Genomic DNA, 19,436 nt, shown 5'->3' with positions numbered 1-19,436 from the left:
CTGGTCTACCAGACAGGCTGATTCCAGTCTTTGTTTCCTGCTCCCTGCTCTCCCCTGCTTAAAAGAACTAAATGGAATGTTGCCCAATAGACAGGTACCACCTTTCTCAGCTCTGTCAGTGCTCGGTATCAGCAAGATCAAGCCTTGCTGCTCATCCAGGGCTGTATTTGCCTTTAAACACAGAACTGAAAACTGCAAGGCAGCATCTGGCACATATTTAATGCTTCAATGTGCACAGCTGAATTGAAACATAATAATAAAAAGAATGTAGATTGTAATATTAAAAATTAAACATGGATGTAAATTTGTCACATGGCAAAGTACTAGTATCATTAATCTTATCTTATAAAAATTACAAGCCAATAAACTCAAATTAATAATAGATAACAATACTTATTAACAACCATAAGAGAGAAGTAGCTGCACAGTGTCTTGGAGGCTCTTCATAGCTGTCTAACTCACTCAGTTTTTCAATGTGTTGGTTGACATCACTGATCTCAGCTTCCCCAGCCTTAAAGAGCCTTGAGATGTGTAGCTGAAAAGTACCATGGATGTGTAAGCACTTAAAATCAAATCTCTCCAATTGGTAATACGGAGCAGGCTGTCACAGTAAGATTTATTATTATTATTAACATAAAAATTGAGGTAAATAAATGCATGAATAGCAAAAAGTGCAGAAGGTAGCATATTCCACTACTCCTTGGCCTGTTCTTAATATTTTGCCATGGGAGTGCTAAAAAACCTGAAAAAGTAATGTTTGGCTGCTGAATTTCTCTAAATTGTTGTAAATTTTGCTGATTTTAAAAATATGGGGTCTTCTCATTCTAACTTCCAGTGTGTCTACTAAGAGAAGCTAGCAACTGGCATTTTTTGCAAATGATACTTAGATCACTAAGCTTAAGATAATATCAATAAATTGAAACAATACTTTAATAAATTACAGCATAATACTTACAAGAAGACAGAAAATAACCAGACACATGAATTAAACAAAGCATTAGTTCAATCATTCCTTCACAATTTGTTCTGCTTTCCTGTTTTTCATGAAAGCAGCAGTGCATTGGCACAGAGTACCACTAGCGCAACACAAATAAATGTTTTATTTTTCTATCAAGAGGTCACATTTCTTTTACCTACAGTTTAATTGCGTAATGAGGATTTCTTTATGCCTTGACTCAGAAATGGCATGGACTGGCTTTGTCTCTCACTGTCTCCAGTTTTGTTTTGTATCTTTTTCATCTGTGTGAACAAAATGCATATTTAGTTCTGCTTGCACAGAACCACAGGAGCAAATCATTATCCAAAGAAATTTGTATGTGCACGGCACACAGTCACCTGGGCTGGAAGCAGCAACACTACTTCAGGGATACAGTAGCAGCTCTCTGTACCTCTTCTTAGTCTCAAGGGGATTGGGAGATTCATAAAGTACCTTTTCCTCATCATTCCTTTCTCTCCGTGCTTTTTTTTTCCGCCTTGAGAGCTATGGATTTGCTTCTAAGCAATACTGTAAAGTCAGTACAAACCGATGTGTCTTCTCCTTGAGGGAGCTGCCAGCACTGCCACCAGTGTCTTCCTCATCCCACAAAGCCAGGAGGAGCTCTCTACATAGGCTTATTTTCTGTGAAACAGCTGGGATTTTGCACATAATCATAGTCCTTCGCTACACAGTAATAAAAACACATTTTGTCACTGCATCCCACAACTGATGAGGTTTAGACCCAGGAAATAGGTTATTTCAGTTACTGAAAGAACAAATAGGCAGTAGAACACAAAGGATGAATACAAGTGGTTCCGGAGATTTGTAAAGTGACCTTCTTCTTACACCCTTCCTCTCTTCCCTCACCTCCTTTTTCCCTACAAGTCTGCATATACCATTCAGCTCCTTTCACAGGAGTAGGCTTTGAATGCAAAGAGCTTTAGCAGCAGAAGAAAGCAACCAGCCATGCTCAGGGCACTGGTTAATGACCTTTGAGTCACCTCTCCAGGTTTTCTTTCTCGGACACTGCCTGCTGGTTGTGGGTGCAGGGTCTATGTGGGCAGCACCGCTCTACTCTGCTTAGCCACGTGTGGGGCAGGCGTGTGCACCACTGTGCCCCCTCAGTGCCTTGCCTTTCACAACAAAGATAGAAATGCCCATTTCTAAGGACCCTCTCCTGCTTTGTTTGCTGCCTTCTTTAACATCCTCTCTCTTGTTTCTCAATTGCTTTTTATGGCTTTGTAAAAGATCTGTCCTTGCTTCAGATATTGTATGAATTCCCATTTCAGTTGTGGTTTATATCATCGGCATTTCTGCCACAATATTTCAGGTCAGGTCTCAATCTTCCATCTTTAACAAGTCTCCACACATTTTATATTGTGCTAGAGAGACTTCATGTTATTGCAGGTGTTCTTTTTCTTAAGGCAGCGGATTGTGACACAATAGCAAAGAGGAAAACCTTTGTTAAAGTCCCATTGACAATGCACAGCTATCACCCTTTGAAGAGATTTAACTGAAAATAAGTCCTTTTCACTCCAGCTGTACTGACCTCCATCTCCTGGAAATCATAACGAGGAACATTTCATGCAACAGAAGTTAAGCATTCTTTTAAAATGAGTTATATATGCAATATCTATTTCATAGTAGTAGGGAACAGAGGGTGACTTGGGGCCTGATTCTCTGTTCAGATGCTGATGTAAGTTTGGAAATGTTTTTATCAAAGTCAGTGAACTTGCCGCTCCTTGGAAAAAAAAAAAAAAGAAAAAGAAAGAAAGAAAGAAAAGAATCAAAGCAGACAGTGGTAGCTCTTCTTTTCAACAGCAGAATAGTTTCTGAATTTCCTAGACTATTGTTCAGCTAAAAGGAAAGAACAATATTGTATGATAAAGTCAGAAAGTTCAGAGTTATGTCTAAAGCCTAAGTTAGGTTCAGATCTCACTGGCCTGGCTTTTACTACACTTTAAAGTCAGTGGCATAGTCCTACCTGCTTTTGATTATCACTGGAATCACTGAAATCAGAATGAGGCGTTTTCTTAACTGCAGCATGGTAGATCAACAACTAAAAATTCCCACAATGGAACGTTCTTTTTGTTTTCCTTAGTTTCTTATGCAAAACCACATTTAGTAACAGGATTGGAGCCTAAAGATGATTTTTTTTTTTTCCAAATTTCAGTTTTCTGTGGACACACACAGACACAATGGTATCTGTTGCATCAGATGTGGAAATATCCTTGACAGCTTAATGGCCTTAATAGTTCACTTTCTTTGATTGTACTTACTGAAATGAACCTGACGTGCATCCCTAAAGTGTAGTATGAGTTTGATCTGGTAACCAGGTTAGAGATAGTCCAAAGTCACATCTTGAAGCATGCGTGCTATGGATGCTACCTCCTTAGCACTAACGCTTTCGCTGTACAAGTCCTGTCATACCAACAACAGTACTTGCTCATGTAGATTTTAGTTGACACAACTTTCCTCTCTCTGGATTGTGACTGAACTTGGCCCTTCGGTCTGAATTTAGAAGTACAGTTTAGTTTAATTTGTGGTTCCAAGCAATGTCTGCTGTTATGTGTATGGAAGGATTGAGGTCTTATCTCTGTTAAAGCTCTAGTCACTGCTAACCAGTTAAAGAATAGAGAAGAAAAATGTGAGAATTTACATTCCAGATGGAGCATCTGTCAGGAACTCCTCTTGTTATGGAAGACTGAAGTCAGTTACCTTCATAGATAATGGAACCATAGAATAGTTTGGGTTGGAAGGGACCTTAAAGACCATCCAGTTCCAACCCCAATTTACCTTAATTTATCACAGCGCAGAAGTACAGTATAGAGTGGTTCTTCAGGTAGTGACAATTCATATCCTATTCTATAGGTAATAATCTGCAGGACTGAGTATTTGAGAGAAAAAGATGACTGTGTGTATATTTTAAGTATTTTAAAGTATGAGATGCTCACTCAGCAGGCACTTTTTTTTTTTCCTAAATCATAAGCAATTCCTGGTTTGCAAACCATGAGTGATCAACAAATAAACATTCTGAAATTCAAAATCAGAATTGTATCCAATCTTGGTTGGAAAGGCAAGCCATATAGTAAAATTTCTCTGTCTGCATGATCAACATTCTGAGGGTGAAATTTGTCTCAGTTAACATTAGGGATATAAAATGTAGGTATCTACATCAGAGCTAATCATCATCAACTCTTTTTTCTAGTCAGTGCAGAAAAATATGCAGTTTCAAGACACAAGACATCTAATTAATTTTAGACATGTGCTTTAGGATAAGATGAATCATTTCCTCAAAGTGCCTGCTCTTCCACTGAGTATAAAGGAAGTTAAGACAACTAGATGATACATAAATGTCTACCTTTTTTTCTCGCCCTAAGAGACAGATTTTGAAAGACTGCACTGAAAAAATCACTATTTTGTTTTTCAAAAATATTCTGTATTGTTCACATAAAGTCCAAACATTCTGCAGTCATTTCTATATGAATTTTCTAGGAACAAGGATGAAAGCAAATCTGTTAATCATTTGCAGTAGTGACTCCTTTTGACTGTGATATCTGTGGACACGTATCTAATGTACCTCAACGGCTGCAGGTTGATTGTGTGCTTGTTTTATTTGACTGATATGTTGCAATGTTCCTCACAGTTTGTGTTGCAAAATCAAATCAGGGAAGAGATCACAGAGGCTGTTAATTGCCAAAGCTATGTCAGCTTCCCAGAGCTCAAAGGGAGCTACAGTGATTTGTACAAAGTGACAATATAGTTATCCTGTCACATATGTCTCAAATCATATGAATCCATTTACATTCAAACTGTGATACTGTAGTTATTTAGAAATTTGAATTTTTAATCTATATCAGTTTCCCTGTAATGGGGAAGGAGACATTTTTTCATTAACGTGTTCTTGAAGGAGTAGAGATGTAAAAGCCTTATTGGCGTCAGCAATCATAGAATCATAGACGCATAGAATCATAGAATCATTTGGGTTGGAAGGGGCCTTAAAGATCTTCTAGTTCCAACCCACCAGCCATGGGCAGGGACACTTCCCATTAGACCAGGCTGCCCAAGGCCCTATCCAACCTGGCCTTGAACACCCCCAGGGATGGGGCATCCACAACTTCCCTGGGCAACCTGTGCCAGCGCCTCATCACTCTCATGGTGAAGAAAATCCTCATTTTGTCTAGTCTAAATCTGCCCCTCTCCAGTTTATACCCATTGCTTCTAGTCCTGTCACTACAAGCCTTTATGAATAGTCCCTCTCCAGCTTTCATGTAGGCTCCTTTCAGGTACTGGAAGGTCACTATTATATTTCCTTGGAGCCTTCTCTTCTCCAGGCTGAACAACCCCAACTCTCTCAGCCTGTCCTCATATGGGAGATTCTCCAGCCCTCTGATCATCTTAGTAGCCCTCCTCTGGACCTGTTCCATCATATCCTCATTGAAGTCATTGAACTCTCGCCTTTTGCCAGCAGGGATTTGAACCCTTTGTGTTCAGTTTAAAAAAAAAAAATGGCTCAACAGCACCTTCTCACATGTGTCGAGTTGTAATAGGGAAAAGTGTGATTTCCCTCTCTGCTACCCCTAATAAAATGGTAGCAATAGTATTAAATTACTTATCATAACATGAGTTTAATTGAGTCCAAAGTAAGCAATTCATTTATATGAAGGGCGACAATCTGATCCTATCTTGGGGGAGGGTTTTTTTTAGCTTATGCTTTGCTTTTTATAAACTATCATTTTAGCAATGGACTATAAATATGAAACAGAGTTTGGGAAACAAGAAGAACAGAAAGATAACAGACAAATTGCTTATTCTCTTTCTTACTTTAAAATAATAAAATTAAAGGAGTTCTGACAAGATGCTTATGCCACATTATTTTGATTTTCCCTTCCACTCTGCCATAGGATCAAATTGACTTACTGGAAAAACAGAGCCAGGAATAAAGCATTTCCAAGTTTTAATTCAGATTTTTATCCTGGATCCTTAGGGGTCTTTGACCGAATTATTTAGTCCATCAGCAACTTGTTTCTCATCTCCAAAATGTAATGTTAATTATTTTGTGTTGCACTGGGAAAAGAAGCTGGAAGGCTTAGTGAATGTTTGTTCTGTCTTTTGAATGCTTGGTGTGATCCATGAAAGCAAGAGGCTGACAACACTTCAGGACAGGGCCTAGAGCTAAGATTTCGAAGCACAAACAGACACAGATCCATAAGTTTCCCATTACTTATCAAGTAACCTGCTTCACATGGAAAACCTGTCTGTATCTTATTTATTCATTTGGAAGGAAGCTGTAATACTTGTGGAGATGAGTATATGAGATGAAAAAGATCAAATATTTGGATTCCCAGCGGACTTTTTCTAAATAAGTGGTAAACTATCAAAATTAAGAGTTGAAAGAACTCTTTAATGTTATTAAATGCAAGCTGCATGTTGCAAGTATTACTGTTAGTGTCTAGGAAGACCAGTAAAAACACCATTTTCTACTGACAAAATATTCTCTCCTCATTTTTTTTTAATTTTAGCACATTGAATAAGAGTTATTCCATCGTAGGAAGGGCGATAATGTCGATACAAGGTGTGAGCTGACGTAGTTTTTGTCTAAACTCTGTTGCTGATCTTGCCATGTCAGGACTGTTGCAGCTGCACATCATTTTGTTTCCTTTTTTGCATCACTTGGTGTTATAGTTTGGTTAAACGCTCAAGAGCAGCCTTGCTGTCTATTCTTGCTCTGTCCTTGCTCGTGCTCATTCCCATAGTCTTTAGCATATTACTAAGAGCTGAATAACCCTCATAGGTACTCAACCAAACAAAAGGCGAGCTCCTTTGATCCCAAGACATGAAAACCTATTTTGATTTGTAAATTCTGCACTTATTTAGAATTTAAAATTACATCAGCAGGTAGACTTTGTAGCTCATGCGTGTCTTTCTCCTTGTGAATTTGTATCCTGTAGATAATTGCTCTGTTTGGTAAAATAGCATACTACAGTAAAATTTTCAATCGTATAGAAGACTCTCAGATTACCAGTTCATTACTGTACTTGTTTTCATTTTAACTTCTTCCCATGATTAAGCACGTGGAAAGTTATAGCCATCTTACTGGAGTAGGATTCAGGATTCTCAGCACTATATTAATGATGTTAGATATTTCAGAATTTATTTCTATGAGGCTGTGAAAGCAACTTTCTAGAGATAACAATATGACAATTTTCTTTTCTTTTTTTTTTCTTTCTTCTTTCTCTCCCACAGATTGTGAGTGTGGGAAAGCATGTTAAAGGATACCACTACATTGTTGCCAACCTGGTAAGATACTTTTCTAGAATTATACCTCTGCTCGGTAAGTGAAAGGCTCAGTTCTGCTTTGAAGTTATAGCACTTCACACAACATTTGCCATTTGTCACTTATGTGTGGTTGTGCATAACACATTCTTTATGGTGCGTAAAAGAACTTGATTTTGTTGTTACAGCCATCTAAACAAGAAGGGCATAATGTTACCACCTTAAATTTTATCAAAATCAATGTAGCATAAAGGACTGCTGAGTGTATCTTGTGGCGGAGTAAGAATCTGCAGAACTACACTATGAGTTTTGACTCATCTTTTTAATATTGCCAACATACCAATACTCGAGGTTATTTTTCTGTGTTTTTCAGGGAGCATGCATTCAGCTATTCCCAGTCAAATTCAGTATTTTCACTCTAAGCCTGAACTGCACCTTCGCACAGATGATGTTCAGAAAGAGTAAATGCAGTATTTTATTATTAAAATTACCCAGTTATTAAGCTGGCCAACTGCAGTGAATGTAGGACAATGTCTAGAGTATGCTTTAAATTGTTTTCTTTTTACTCTCCCTCAAGGAATTTTAGTTAACAGGAAATATTTTACTGTGCTTTTCTGTACTTGTAGCTTGACTTAAGACCACTTCAGATTATTTTTAAGACCTCAGGCATTTTGAACAAGACATATCTATTCTCTTAGGTCTTGCAAATTAGACTCTCAGCATCACAAATTTATGGTTCCCCAAATAACTGTTCCCAATGCAAAATAGTTGCTGTAAACAAGGAACTGGATGCGGCAGTGAACTGCCTGTAAGATGTACAGTGGAGACAGGCACATCTGTTTTAGCAGGGGCTATCTACTAGCTTTTCAATAATGTAGGTAAGATGACTTCCTGAGGTGTCACCTTTTATATTTACTGTCAGCATCATTTAGGATATGAATCAAATCTCTGTCCTTAATACATTTTTTCCTTGGAGTTTTGGGTCAGTACCCCACAATTTTTTTTCCCAAATCTTTCTTTTATAGGTGGAGTGTCATAATATCTTCTGTTTACACTAATAAATGCAGATGAGAGGGATTTAAGAAAATAAAAATAAGATGAGTCTGAGCTAGTATTAAGCATAGCAGCCAGGAAAGGGGCAGAAAGATTTATTTTTGCTTCTTAACTTGCTTTAGCAGTTCGTATTATGCAGTTTCTCAAAGTTCAATTATATCTCTACAGGCAAATTTTACGGAAGGATTTGTCTTTTTACATGCTGAACAGATTAGCCTTAGAAATTAAGTCAGGAAATACATGTGCTTTCGTTTTTTTTCAATGTTGGAGATCACTCGAGGCTTTCAGCAGGTCTGAGAGCTACCACCATCATATTTCACAAAAAGGGTAATTCTGGTTTATGTTTCCCTTTCAATAACAGTGAGATCCTCATGCACTGTTTCTGCCTTCTAATGTCTGTTGTATTACCTGAACATCTCAGACAACTTCTGCCTAAACAACGAATCCTGGAATAAATGTATTTACAGAAAAGTGTTGGTCATTTTGCAAGCATGAGAAGAAATAAGGATACATTGGTTAAAGCACTAGTCCAGTGCTCATTCAAATCTGCCAACTTTGATGGAAATTGGATAAAGGCTTTAATATTCTGCCGGCATATTTCAGTTGATTCATGAAAGGCATTTCTTCAAAAACTGTCTGCCATTCCCAGCAATGTGTGTTGCTTAGCTGTCAAGAGCACCCTGGCAATAATGTGGGAAATCTATTTCTTGGTTTTGCTTCGTTCTTTATTGCACAAATGGAAATTACCAACAAAGGTTCAACATTGTTCTCCTGTTGAAAGTTTTGGCCCCTGATGGAAATGTGCTGCTGTACATTCTTTATGCTGCCTTGCTGACCTAGAGCAGATTGGACTCACAGTGGTGCATGAGGATGAAAAAAAAAAAAATCTTAAATTTATTTTTTAGGGATTCAAAGATATTTCTCTGGAGAGATTTATGCATGGAGGAGCCAATGTGACTGGATTTCAGCTAGTAGATTTCAGTACCCCAATGGTAACAAAGCTGATGCAGCGCTGGAAGAAGCTGGACCAGAGAGAATATCCGGGATCCGAGACCCCACCAAAGGTACTGGCTGATCTGAAGCACAACCAAAGATATCACTCAAATGTTCTAACTTCTGGTTAACATTGTTTGAACACACGAATGAAGACCTTAATATTTAGGCAAAGAAGAAAGTCGTTGATCTTACTATCATTAGCAACGGATTATGCCTGTCATTATAATTGCATGAAAAAATACAGGCATTTCACTAATGCTCTTTAATGTCCTCTGTCACTTACTCCAAACTTTACCCCTTTACTGACAGGAATTAAAGGTCAAACGCTTAACTGACAACATAATTTTAATCTATTTTACATGAATTAGTCTAATTATCTAGATTCACTTAGAGTGTGGAGCTTTCCTGACAGCTGGATTCTACACGAGATGCAATCACAATTGTAAATTCACTGCCCTTAAATTTTCATTTGGATTTTCCTCTAGCAATTCTTTCCACCGCAAAACCTGGTGTAGTAGTCACTTCCAGGGACATTCTTACAGTGAAATAGCATCCCAGTGTTCCTCTACCCTAATCCCTCACAGATCGATAACAAAATATTTCTTTCACCTGTAATTTTCTTGGCAGGAAAATCACAGCATAGCTGTAAATATGACTTCATCAAAATGGTTCTGTTACTTAACATACTATTGCGTATCAGACCTAGTTGTGACTGGGCTCCTTTGTGCTGGGCACTGTACAAAGATAAGCAATCAGTCCTCCCTTGCCTGGAAGACTGGTAGATTGGCAAAGTCTAGAGAAGGCATTAACATGGATGATAAAAAGCACAGCTACATAATTTGGTGAGTATTCAAGAAATTGATGTCCTGGAGGTAAAATAAAACAAGGATGCTGTGGGCTTTGGAGTGCAGGCTTCCCCAGGTACTGGTGTCAGGAACAATTTAGGCTATAGGACTCCTTGACGCATGAATGGGATTGTGCTGCCTTCTTCTGAGAAGTCAGAATGATTAATCTGAATCATACACAGTTCACCTATGGATAACAAGAAGTTGAGATTATAAAGAGTAACCATGTCCCAAAGAGCTTATAATATGCAAGACAAAGGACAGGAAGGAAATTAGACTTGAATAAATGAATTTAAATTTTGGAAGTTACAGAGCGTATCGATAGCAGCCTTGGGCACGTGAACAACTTCTGGTGCAGCATGTTCATTAGAGGACTATACTGAGAAAATGCCCCTTTGTTTATGTGGCTCCAGGTTAACATCTGGTGAAGCCTTGCTCTATATATTTCATTTGGCATGTTCTCAACCTACAGCAGTTAATGTAGAAACACAGACCATTCAGTGCCCTATGTCATTCAGAGAGCTGACATAGGTTTTCCAATATATACATACCCTTGAACATACCCTTCATTATTCTTAAGAATTCTGATAGCCTGGATGTCTGCTCGTTAGCTGTGCCTTTTTTTTCAGTTGTTTTCTCATTGAATTATTGTTTCTTTCTTTTCTTTTGAGTAAGTTGGGTGATGTGGTTATTCCCTAATGTATAAGACAACTGGAAAAAAAAAAAAGTCTTGAGTGTCTCCAGTTTAATTTGTTTCTTTGAATAATTCTTCAGAGGCAAATTTCCCTGTCCTTAAGAAATACAATTTTAAAGCTAGAGCTACTAAAATGTACTCTTCTCAGTCCTGCTTTTGTTCCTTAGACAAAATTGCTTTTGATTTTGAAGAGAGGTTTTTATAAATAAAGGAAGAGAAAATGCTGCATAATGAATCAAACTGGAAATGTCTGAGATGGATGATTATTTTAAAGACATGCCAACTCTAAAGCAATGTGTTTGTCCATCTATTTAGTATACATCTGCGTTAACATATGATGGAGTACTTGTGATGGCTGAAACGTTCCGTAATCTTAGAAGACAGAAAATTGATATTTCAAGGAGAGGAAACGCAGGTGATTGTCTTGCTAACCCTGCAGCCCCATGGGGTCAAGGAATTGATATGGAGAGGACATTAAAACAGGTAAGGATAGGCTTTATTCTAGTGATCTTTGTGAACATGAGATGCGAGTTGTACGCTGTATGATCTGGATGATGGATGATGTCGTAAGTAAGGATAATAATGGGAGAGGGGAAATTTAATTTTCAGTTGCCATTTGGAAACAGCTGGGGCTGTTCTGGTTTATAACTTGTAAGACAGGGGGAAAATACTGCTTTTTGAAACTACTTTTAGTTCTATTACTATAGTTAGGACCTCCTCCACTGAACTGGTGATCTCATCTGTTACTTTTGCATATAACCTGGCTGTACAGATATTGTCATTTAAAGAAAAAGGTATAGCTCCATAATATAACCTTTCAAATATGTTTCTGTCATGGTGAATAAAAGTGGATTTCTCCCAGGGAAATCACATAGGTAGTATTTTTTTTTCTTTAAAAAGAAATAACCCAGAGCTATTGTTCTCTGATGTCAGGATTTTGAATTCCCAATGAATATGGATGCCTAGAAAGTTCCAGATCTCTGTCAAGATGATTTAGCCTTTCCTTTGAATGGGACAGTAAGAAAAAAAAAAAAAAAAGTAAAAATCCTGCAGTAGAATTTAAATCATTGCAAATGAGCAGGCTCCACTCAGGAGAAACTGCTGAGAGGTGACTGCTGACAGAGCTGGCAGCTCTGTGCCTTGAAGCCGAGGTTTCAGTCCTGGAGAAACATTGGCAGAGATAGGAATGGACAGAGGGAAAGAATAAGTGGTTTAAATCCTCATCTTGACTCTTAGGGAGAGAAGTAAAGCATTTTGTATGCTTTGCATACTCCGTGGAGTTGAACAGATCTGTAACAAGTGAAAGAAGCACGAAGTCATGCTTCTGCGTTCAGGTCCATGGTGTGAGCCTTCAATTACAGAGAGGTTTGCATGGTTCGATGCTGATACAAAGTCAGCAGCAATATGGCCATGGCTTCTTTGGGCTGAGGACCACAGTCTGGATATCTTTTGGTGAGGTACTAAAGCGCTGAAAGGAAAAACAAAGTTCTGGTTCCAGCTGAGATACAGATAGCGGAAAACTGCTACAGCCAATCTTAAGACTTTACATCTGTCCTTCTCCCCTCTGAAGCTTTGTAAATATTCTTTTCCTGCATGTCACCCATCTTCTGTGATGCTAAATTGCTTTGCTGAGGCCAAGGTTGTTGTCAAGTTTACCTTGATGAGCAATATATACTCAATTTATACATTTGATCCACCAGAGTGTGAGATGAAAAAATATATAAGCTCAGGCCAAACATTCATTGGGTTTATTTCTTGTGATTGAAAATATACTGCAGGAGTGATGACAGTGGTAAAAATTGTACTTCTCTTTAGGGCCTGCAGCTCCTCAGCGTGAAAGAGAAGGCCCATTGTGTGTCTTTGTTAGCATTTATTTATTGGCATACCTAAGCCTATTTTGAGCATGGTTTGACAGGAAAATAGAATACAAAGGAGAAGTAGCCAACTTTTCTTGCTTTGTCATGCCTGACTATCCTACAGTAATGTTGTTATGGTAATCTAAGGACATAGCTAGAATGACTTCCACTGTGATATTAGAAATAAAGAATATAAGCCTCGATCTTCATGATGCTTTTACTTCTTTTTGTAGGTTCGAATACAAGGATTGACAGGAAATGTTCAGTTTGACCACTATGGTCGCAGAGTCAACTATACCATGGATGTCTTTGAGCTGAAAAACACAGGCCCTCGGAAAGTACGTGTGGACTGTGTTTTCTATCCTGATGTCATATAAATGAGTAATGTGTGATGCAATGATTCTGCAAACTTATATTAATCTAGAATCTGTGTGGTTTAAAAAAATTTATATATTGAATACATGGATAATTTTTCTGATTAAAGACTATTTAAGCTGTATTTTCTAGTAGATACTGTTATTCAGTGGAACACAAAAATGAGTGTGCATCTTGGAGTGGTGGGATGTCAGTCAGTCAAGCATGCTAGTGAAAACCAGCTGGAGGGCATGTTGCTAGGCTGCTGGGTGATGGAAAATGGTCACAACTCTGACTAGTAGGTATTTCTAGTATCTTGTCCAGCGAGTTCTGTCTTGCAAATTACTGGGATTTTTAGGTAGGGTCATTTGTACGTTCTGTGTAAACATGAATTATGGGCTGTGTCTAATATAGGACTTCTAAGGGGGAAAGAAGGGAAGAGAAGAGAGAAGGAAGGGAGAATGCCCCCAATACTTCTATTTTCTGAAACTGAAGTATCTAATCCTGTGTTCTTGATCGGTTGCTCATAAGCAACTTAGGCAAATGCACGTTAATATATGTCTATGCAAATCCTCCATGTCTGAATGCACATGCCTTATAACTCAGCCCAATCACTTTGGAAAGATAAGCCTGGGTACTTTGTTAACCCTTTCTCTTCTGTGCTGAAATTTGTCCTTTTTTCATAGTATGAAACAAGTAAAGAGCAGAAAATGTATTCAGGCTCAAGAATTTTATTTCCTTTGGAGGCACTGAGGCTGTTCTGTTTGTGAGGTCATCAGAAAAAGAGAGAAGCTGATGGTGAATGGGAAAATTGGCCACTTGAAGAGGGCCAAGGCAATCAGAATGGAATTAAATAGTTCTCTGCTGCCAGGCCAGAGGTGACAAGGACAGTAAATATTAACCCAGGGGAATTGTCTGTCCCTAAAAATAGTTACATGCTGCAGTGATGAGGAGGCAATTCCAGAACAGAATTACATGCAGGATGAGCGTACTGCCAGTGTATCACAGCACAGAGCTATAGACCAAAGCAAAGTATTTGCCTGTGGGGGGGGGGTGTTGGTGCAGTTGCCTTTCAGAAGTAGACAGATGGCTGCAGAATAAATTGGGAAAGGTGTATCTGTCTTCCTTCTCTTGGAAAGTGCAATGTCTCCTGCCAGGCAACGTGTCTGATGTTTCTGCCACTCCTACTCCCTTCCGGGCTGTGAGCTGCACTTTCAGCTGTCAGGGGGATGTACAGGTACCTGGAGTTCTTCGAAGACAGTTGTGAGATGGGACCAGTCCATCCTCAGTTCCTAACTGCACAGGAGGGAAGACAAGTTGGAAAAGCTGTGGTTAATTAGGTTACAACTTGAGTAACTCAGTAGAGAATTTGCTTGGCAGCAAACTGTAAGAATCATAGAATAGAATCACTAGGTTGGAAAAGACCCACCGGATCATCATATCCAACCATTCCTATCAATCACTAAACCACGCCCCTCAGCACCTTGTCCACCCATCCCTAAAATGCCACCAGGGAAGGTGTCTCAACCACCTCCCTGGGCAGCCTGTTCCAGTGCCCAGTGACCCTTTGCCTGTTGTTCCTGTTTCAACACTTGTCACCTGTTTTGGGATGGGTGGCTGGTTGGCACCACTGCAGGGATGTTCCCACACTCTCTTCTTGCCTGCAGTTTAAGGGTAGTGTGGCTACAAACTGAGGAGCTATTGCTGTGCTACACTAGAGTCCCAAGATGTTTTTTCTTACCTTTTCAGGCATGACTCTGCCACGCTTACGCCATTATCTGTATTTCATATAACAAGCTGTAAAAGCTTTGACAGATCTGGCTACTCACAAGAATTTATTTTCCATGTATTACATAGTATTTTATATGTGAACACCGCACCGATTCTGCGCTCGAACCTGACAAATCCTATATAATATATGAGAAATGGCCATATGTAATTGAACTAAGAGGCCTTCACTTTTAATGTCTTCTTTCCATGTCCTACATAACATGACTTATGAGTCACCCAGCAACATCTTTTCAGGACTAGCCTTTCCAGTCGGAGTAACGCAAGCCTCTAATCTTCAGAAAAGTGATTTTTGTTGCCCACAGCTTTAAGGATGTGAACACAGCCTCACAAAATAGCACAGCTAGACAGAGGCAGACTTCCATGTAGTTTAATAAAATGGAAAACAATAGCCAATGTTTGTATTAGTTTCATCTATGTAGTACTTCTTACTTGATTGTTGTCTTCAGAATAATAACAAAACCAGCTGGCGAGGGGAAAGAGTGTAAGGAGGAAGATCATGGAGATGTGGTGGGATGGCTCCTGTGATGAGAGTGTGGCCACGGAGGGATACAGGCTCTTTAGGAAGGATAGGCAGGGAAGATTAAGAGAAGGAACCTTTATGTGAGAGAGCAGCTGGCAGTGAGCACAAATAACACACAGGAGATTCCCTCTGAACTTCGGGAAACTTTTTTACTGTGAGAGTGACCAAGTGCTGACATAGAGGAAACTGGGGTTGTTTTGCCTGGAGAAGAGGAGGCTGAGGAGGGACCTTATTGCTCTCTACAACTACTTGTAAGGAGGTTGTAGAGAGGAGGAAGCTGGTCTCTTCTCCCAAGTGACAGGGGACAGGACAAGGGGGAATGGCCTCAAGCTACACCAGATGAGGTTCAGACTAGATACCAGAAAGAAATTTTTCACAGACAGGGTCATTGGGCACTGGAACAGGCTGCCCAGGGAGGTGGTTGAGTCACCATCCCTGGAGGTGTTTAAAAGACAGGCAGACAAGGTGCTCAGGGACATGTCTTAGTGTCAGATAGGAATGGTTAGACTTGATGATCCGATGGGTCTTTTCCAACCTGGTGATTCTATGATTCCTGTGCTGAAAAGGAATATTTCAACTAAATATACCAGAAGCTGTGCATGGGAAGAGTTTCTGCTTGTTTGCGTCACTAATAGAAAATAAATATTCACTCATATTCAAGCATATTCACTCAGTCACACTGAATTACTTCATGTGTTTGTAAGTCTCTGTGGTGTGTTTGCACACTGCTCTAGAAACTGCTAAAATTACTTGTCTTTCCATGATTTTTCTATAAAAAGGAAAGTAATGAAACAGTAAATGTTAAAATCAAGAAGAAGGTTGGCTGTGTTAAGAATATACAGGATTTTTGAATGTATGTGAGACTAGGAACCAAGACTACTCCGGGAACCGAGTGCAGTTCTAGAATCTCCTAAGAGAGCTGGGGTTGTTTAGCCTGGAGAAGAGGAGGCTGAGGGGTGACCTCATTGCTCTCTACAACTACCTGAAAGGAGGTTGTAGAGAGGAGGGTGCTGGCCTCTTCTCCCAAGTGACAGGGGACAGGACAAGAGGGAATGGCCTCAAGTTCTGCCAGGGGAGGTTTAGGCTGGACATTAGAAAAAAAAATTTCACGGAAAGGGTCATTGAGCACTGGAACAGGCTGCCCAGGGAGGTGGTTGATTCACCTTCCCTGGAGGTGTTTAAGGCACGGGTGGATGAGGTGCTGAGGGACATGGTTTAGTGTTTGATAGGAACGGTTGGACTCGATGATCCGGTGGGTCTCTTCCAACCTGGTTATTCTGTGATTCTGTGATCACATCACTGCATTGATGAGATCATGATGTTTGTCCACATTATGAAGCCAAAGTCCTGTGTGATGGTGAATTTTAGTCTGAGTTCCATAGTAATGTCAGAGATACAATAATACTGGTTGCTTAATTTATCATTTAGCCAGTTTCCATCATACTGAAGTCTTTTCATGGAAGGCACAGACTGTCCTTTGGCACTGACAGCTACACTGGCGCTTTGTCTGCAGCTCACTTTCTGCTAAAATTCCTTTTTCTTTTTTGGGAAGATGGACAAGGCGTTCCACTCTCCCAGCTCGTGGTCTCATGAGCTCCTAATTAATAAAAGAAGGAGGAAAGGGGTTGCTTCTGCTGACTGGTCCCCAGGTGCTTCTGAAAAGTGAGCTCTGTCAGTTTGAATCACATGTCTCTGATAAGAACCTTTTAAAGTGGCTGCTGCTATTTGCAATCTTTCCTGGGAAAAAAAGATCAGCCTCAGTTTATTAGGTCCTCAGCAACCTGGAGAGACCCTTTAGATGGGATTAGGGCACTGTTCTACTGGCATGTTTATACTTACAAAGGGTTGGGAGAAACTCTAAATCCAGACATATCACTTAGTAATACTGATATTAAACATGACATCACCACATGGAGACGTGGAGTGAGGAGATGGGCGTGCTGTAAGATCCTGACAGGCCAGATTTTACAAAAACAGTTAAGAATTTTAGGTCTCCTGTCTTCTTTTGGTCATCCAAAGACATAGCACATAGCTTGAGGGGATTTTTTGAGGGTATGTGGAGAGTTTTAAGCATTCATTGAACAGCTCCCAAACGTGTCCATATAAGTTTGAAGGGGAATCTTCTTTTCTCAGGCTGCCTTCATCCCTTCTGGTCTTACAGCAATCACTGCATCCCTGGGATTTCACAGGAAAGGATGTCAACTCAAGTCTTGTGCTCAGCAGCATTGCTGGGTGGAAGTGTTGATCTGCTGGAGGCTGGGTGGAAGTGTGTATCTGCTGGAGGGTCGGGAGGCTCTGCAAAGGGATCTGAACAGGCTGGACCACTGGGCAGAGTCCAATGGCATGAGGTTTAACAAGGCCAAATGCCGGGTCCTGCACTTGGGGCACAACAACCCTGTGCAGCTACAGACTAGGAGAAGTCTGTCTAGAAAGCTGCCTGGAGGAGAGGGACCTGGGTGTGTTGGTTGACAGCCGACTGAACATGAGCCAGCAGTGTGCCCAGGTGGCCAAGAAGGCCAATGGCATCTTGGCTTGGATCAGAAACGGCGTGACCAGCAGGTCCAGGGAGGTTATCCTCCCTCTGTACTCGGCACTGGTGAGACCGCTCCTCGAATCCTGTGTTCAGTTCTGGGCCCCTCACCACAAGAAGGATGTTGAGGCTCTGGAGTGTGTCCAGAGAAGAGCAACAAAGCTGGTGAAGGGGCTGGAGAACAGGTCTTATGAGGAATGGCTGAGAGAGCTGGGGTTGTTTAGGCTGGTGAAGAGGAGGCTGAGGGGAGACCTCATTGCTCTCTACAACTACCTGAAAGGAGGTTGTGGAGACGAGGGAGCTGGCCTCTTCTCCCAAGTGACAGGGAACAGGACAAGAGGGAATGGCCTCAAGCTCCGCCAGGGGAGGTTCAGGCTGGACATCAGGAAATAATTTTTCACAGAAAGGGTCATTGGGCACTGGAACAGGCTGCCCAGGGAGGTGGTTGATTCACCTTCCCTGGAGGTGTTTAAGGCGCGGGTGGACGAGGTGATGAGGGGAATGGTTTAGTGTTTGACAGGAATGGTTGGACTCGATGATCTGGTGGGTCTCTTCCAACCTGGTGATTCTATGGTTCCATGATTCTAACTGCAGCCAGGGAGTGGAAAATCTGATTTGTTCCATCTCTCTGTAGGCACTTACCAGAGATACTTTTAGAGTGAATTCACTCTCACCATGCTTTAGAGTCATTAGGGAAAGCAAGCACTTGTCTAGGAGGGTTGTTTATCCTGCATGAGCTGAGTCACTATCTGGTGATGCCCATCTGCCCAGTGGCCATAAAGAAAGCTTTAATAACAAGGCTTCTAATGTAGGTACTAAAGGTCAGTGCTAGTGGTTAAGTGGAACGAGCCTGGTGTAAGTCCCTGGGTTGGGGTCTCATGGGAGGTCCACAATGGAGCAGGGAATTGAGATCAGCCGTGGAATTGCAAAGCTGTCATTCAAATGTCTTTCACTCCTCCATCTAAGACCAGAAGATGTGGAGGGTTAGTGAAGGAAAATTTTCTCACGGGGAGCAAAAATTCTTACGTGTCATTTCTGTCCCAGGAAGGCTTCAAACTTGAAAATGATATTTAACTTGTGCCTCTGGTTAAAGTTGCTTAGATCATTTAGGATCATGAATAGCAGTGATATGAGGTCTGACTCTGTGCAGCAGTGGTGCAATACGCTGTATGCAAAATGTTCGATATGTGCACCTCTCTGTGAGTCCGACAGCATTTTCTTTGGTACAAAATCATATTCAGATCACTCTGTTGTTCTTACAATAATTTATATTTGTAATTATACAGAATGTAGACTTCTACTGTAAATTATCCACATTTTGTTTTGCAGGTTGGTTACTGGAATGACATGGATAAATTAGTTTTGATTCAGCATGAACCTACACTTGGAAATGACACTTCAGCCATTGAGAATAGAACAGTAGTTGTCACCACAATTTTGGTAAGGTGTTTCTTTTTTTAATTCTTATACTGGTGTGTGACACAATGCTTTAATTTAGTCTGCCATTGCCTAGGTTACTGGGAGGGTGAGAGCCATATATCTTAA

The 19,436-nt window shown here is 40.3% G+C and overlaps 1 protein-coding gene across 9 annotated transcripts in view; it reads left to right on the top strand.

Annotated features, from left to right (window-relative positions):
- Positions 1–19,436, top strand: part of GRIA4 (glutamate ionotropic receptor AMPA type subunit 4) — a 239,829-nt gene that overhangs the window by 152,909 nt on the left and 67,484 nt on the right. For all 9 annotated transcript variants that reach the window (XR_011339722.1, XM_069883475.1, XM_069883476.1 and 6 more), the window contains exons 5-9: positions 7,223–7,276; positions 9,211–9,369; positions 11,156–11,323; positions 12,930–13,034; positions 19,221–19,331. Coding sequence is in view for 8 of the 9 variants with exons in the window: in XM_069883475.1 (XP_069739576.1) it covers positions 7,223–7,276; positions 9,211–9,369; positions 11,156–11,323; positions 12,930–13,034; positions 19,221–19,331 (597 nt within the window). In the remaining variant the exon portion in view is untranslated. The remainder of the gene's footprint in view (positions 1–7,222; positions 7,277–9,210; positions 9,370–11,155; positions 11,324–12,929; positions 13,035–19,220; positions 19,332–19,436) is intronic.

Source organism: Phaenicophaeus curvirostris, chromosome 1 (assembly GCF_032191515.1).
Source record: "Phaenicophaeus curvirostris isolate KB17595 chromosome 1, BPBGC_Pcur_1.0, whole genome shotgun sequence".
Lineage (NCBI taxonomy): Eukaryota > Metazoa > Chordata > Aves > Cuculiformes > Cuculidae > Phaenicophaeus > Phaenicophaeus curvirostris.
The sequence above is the reverse complement of the archived record's forward strand: the minus strand, read 5'-3'. Positions and strand labels throughout refer to the sequence as shown.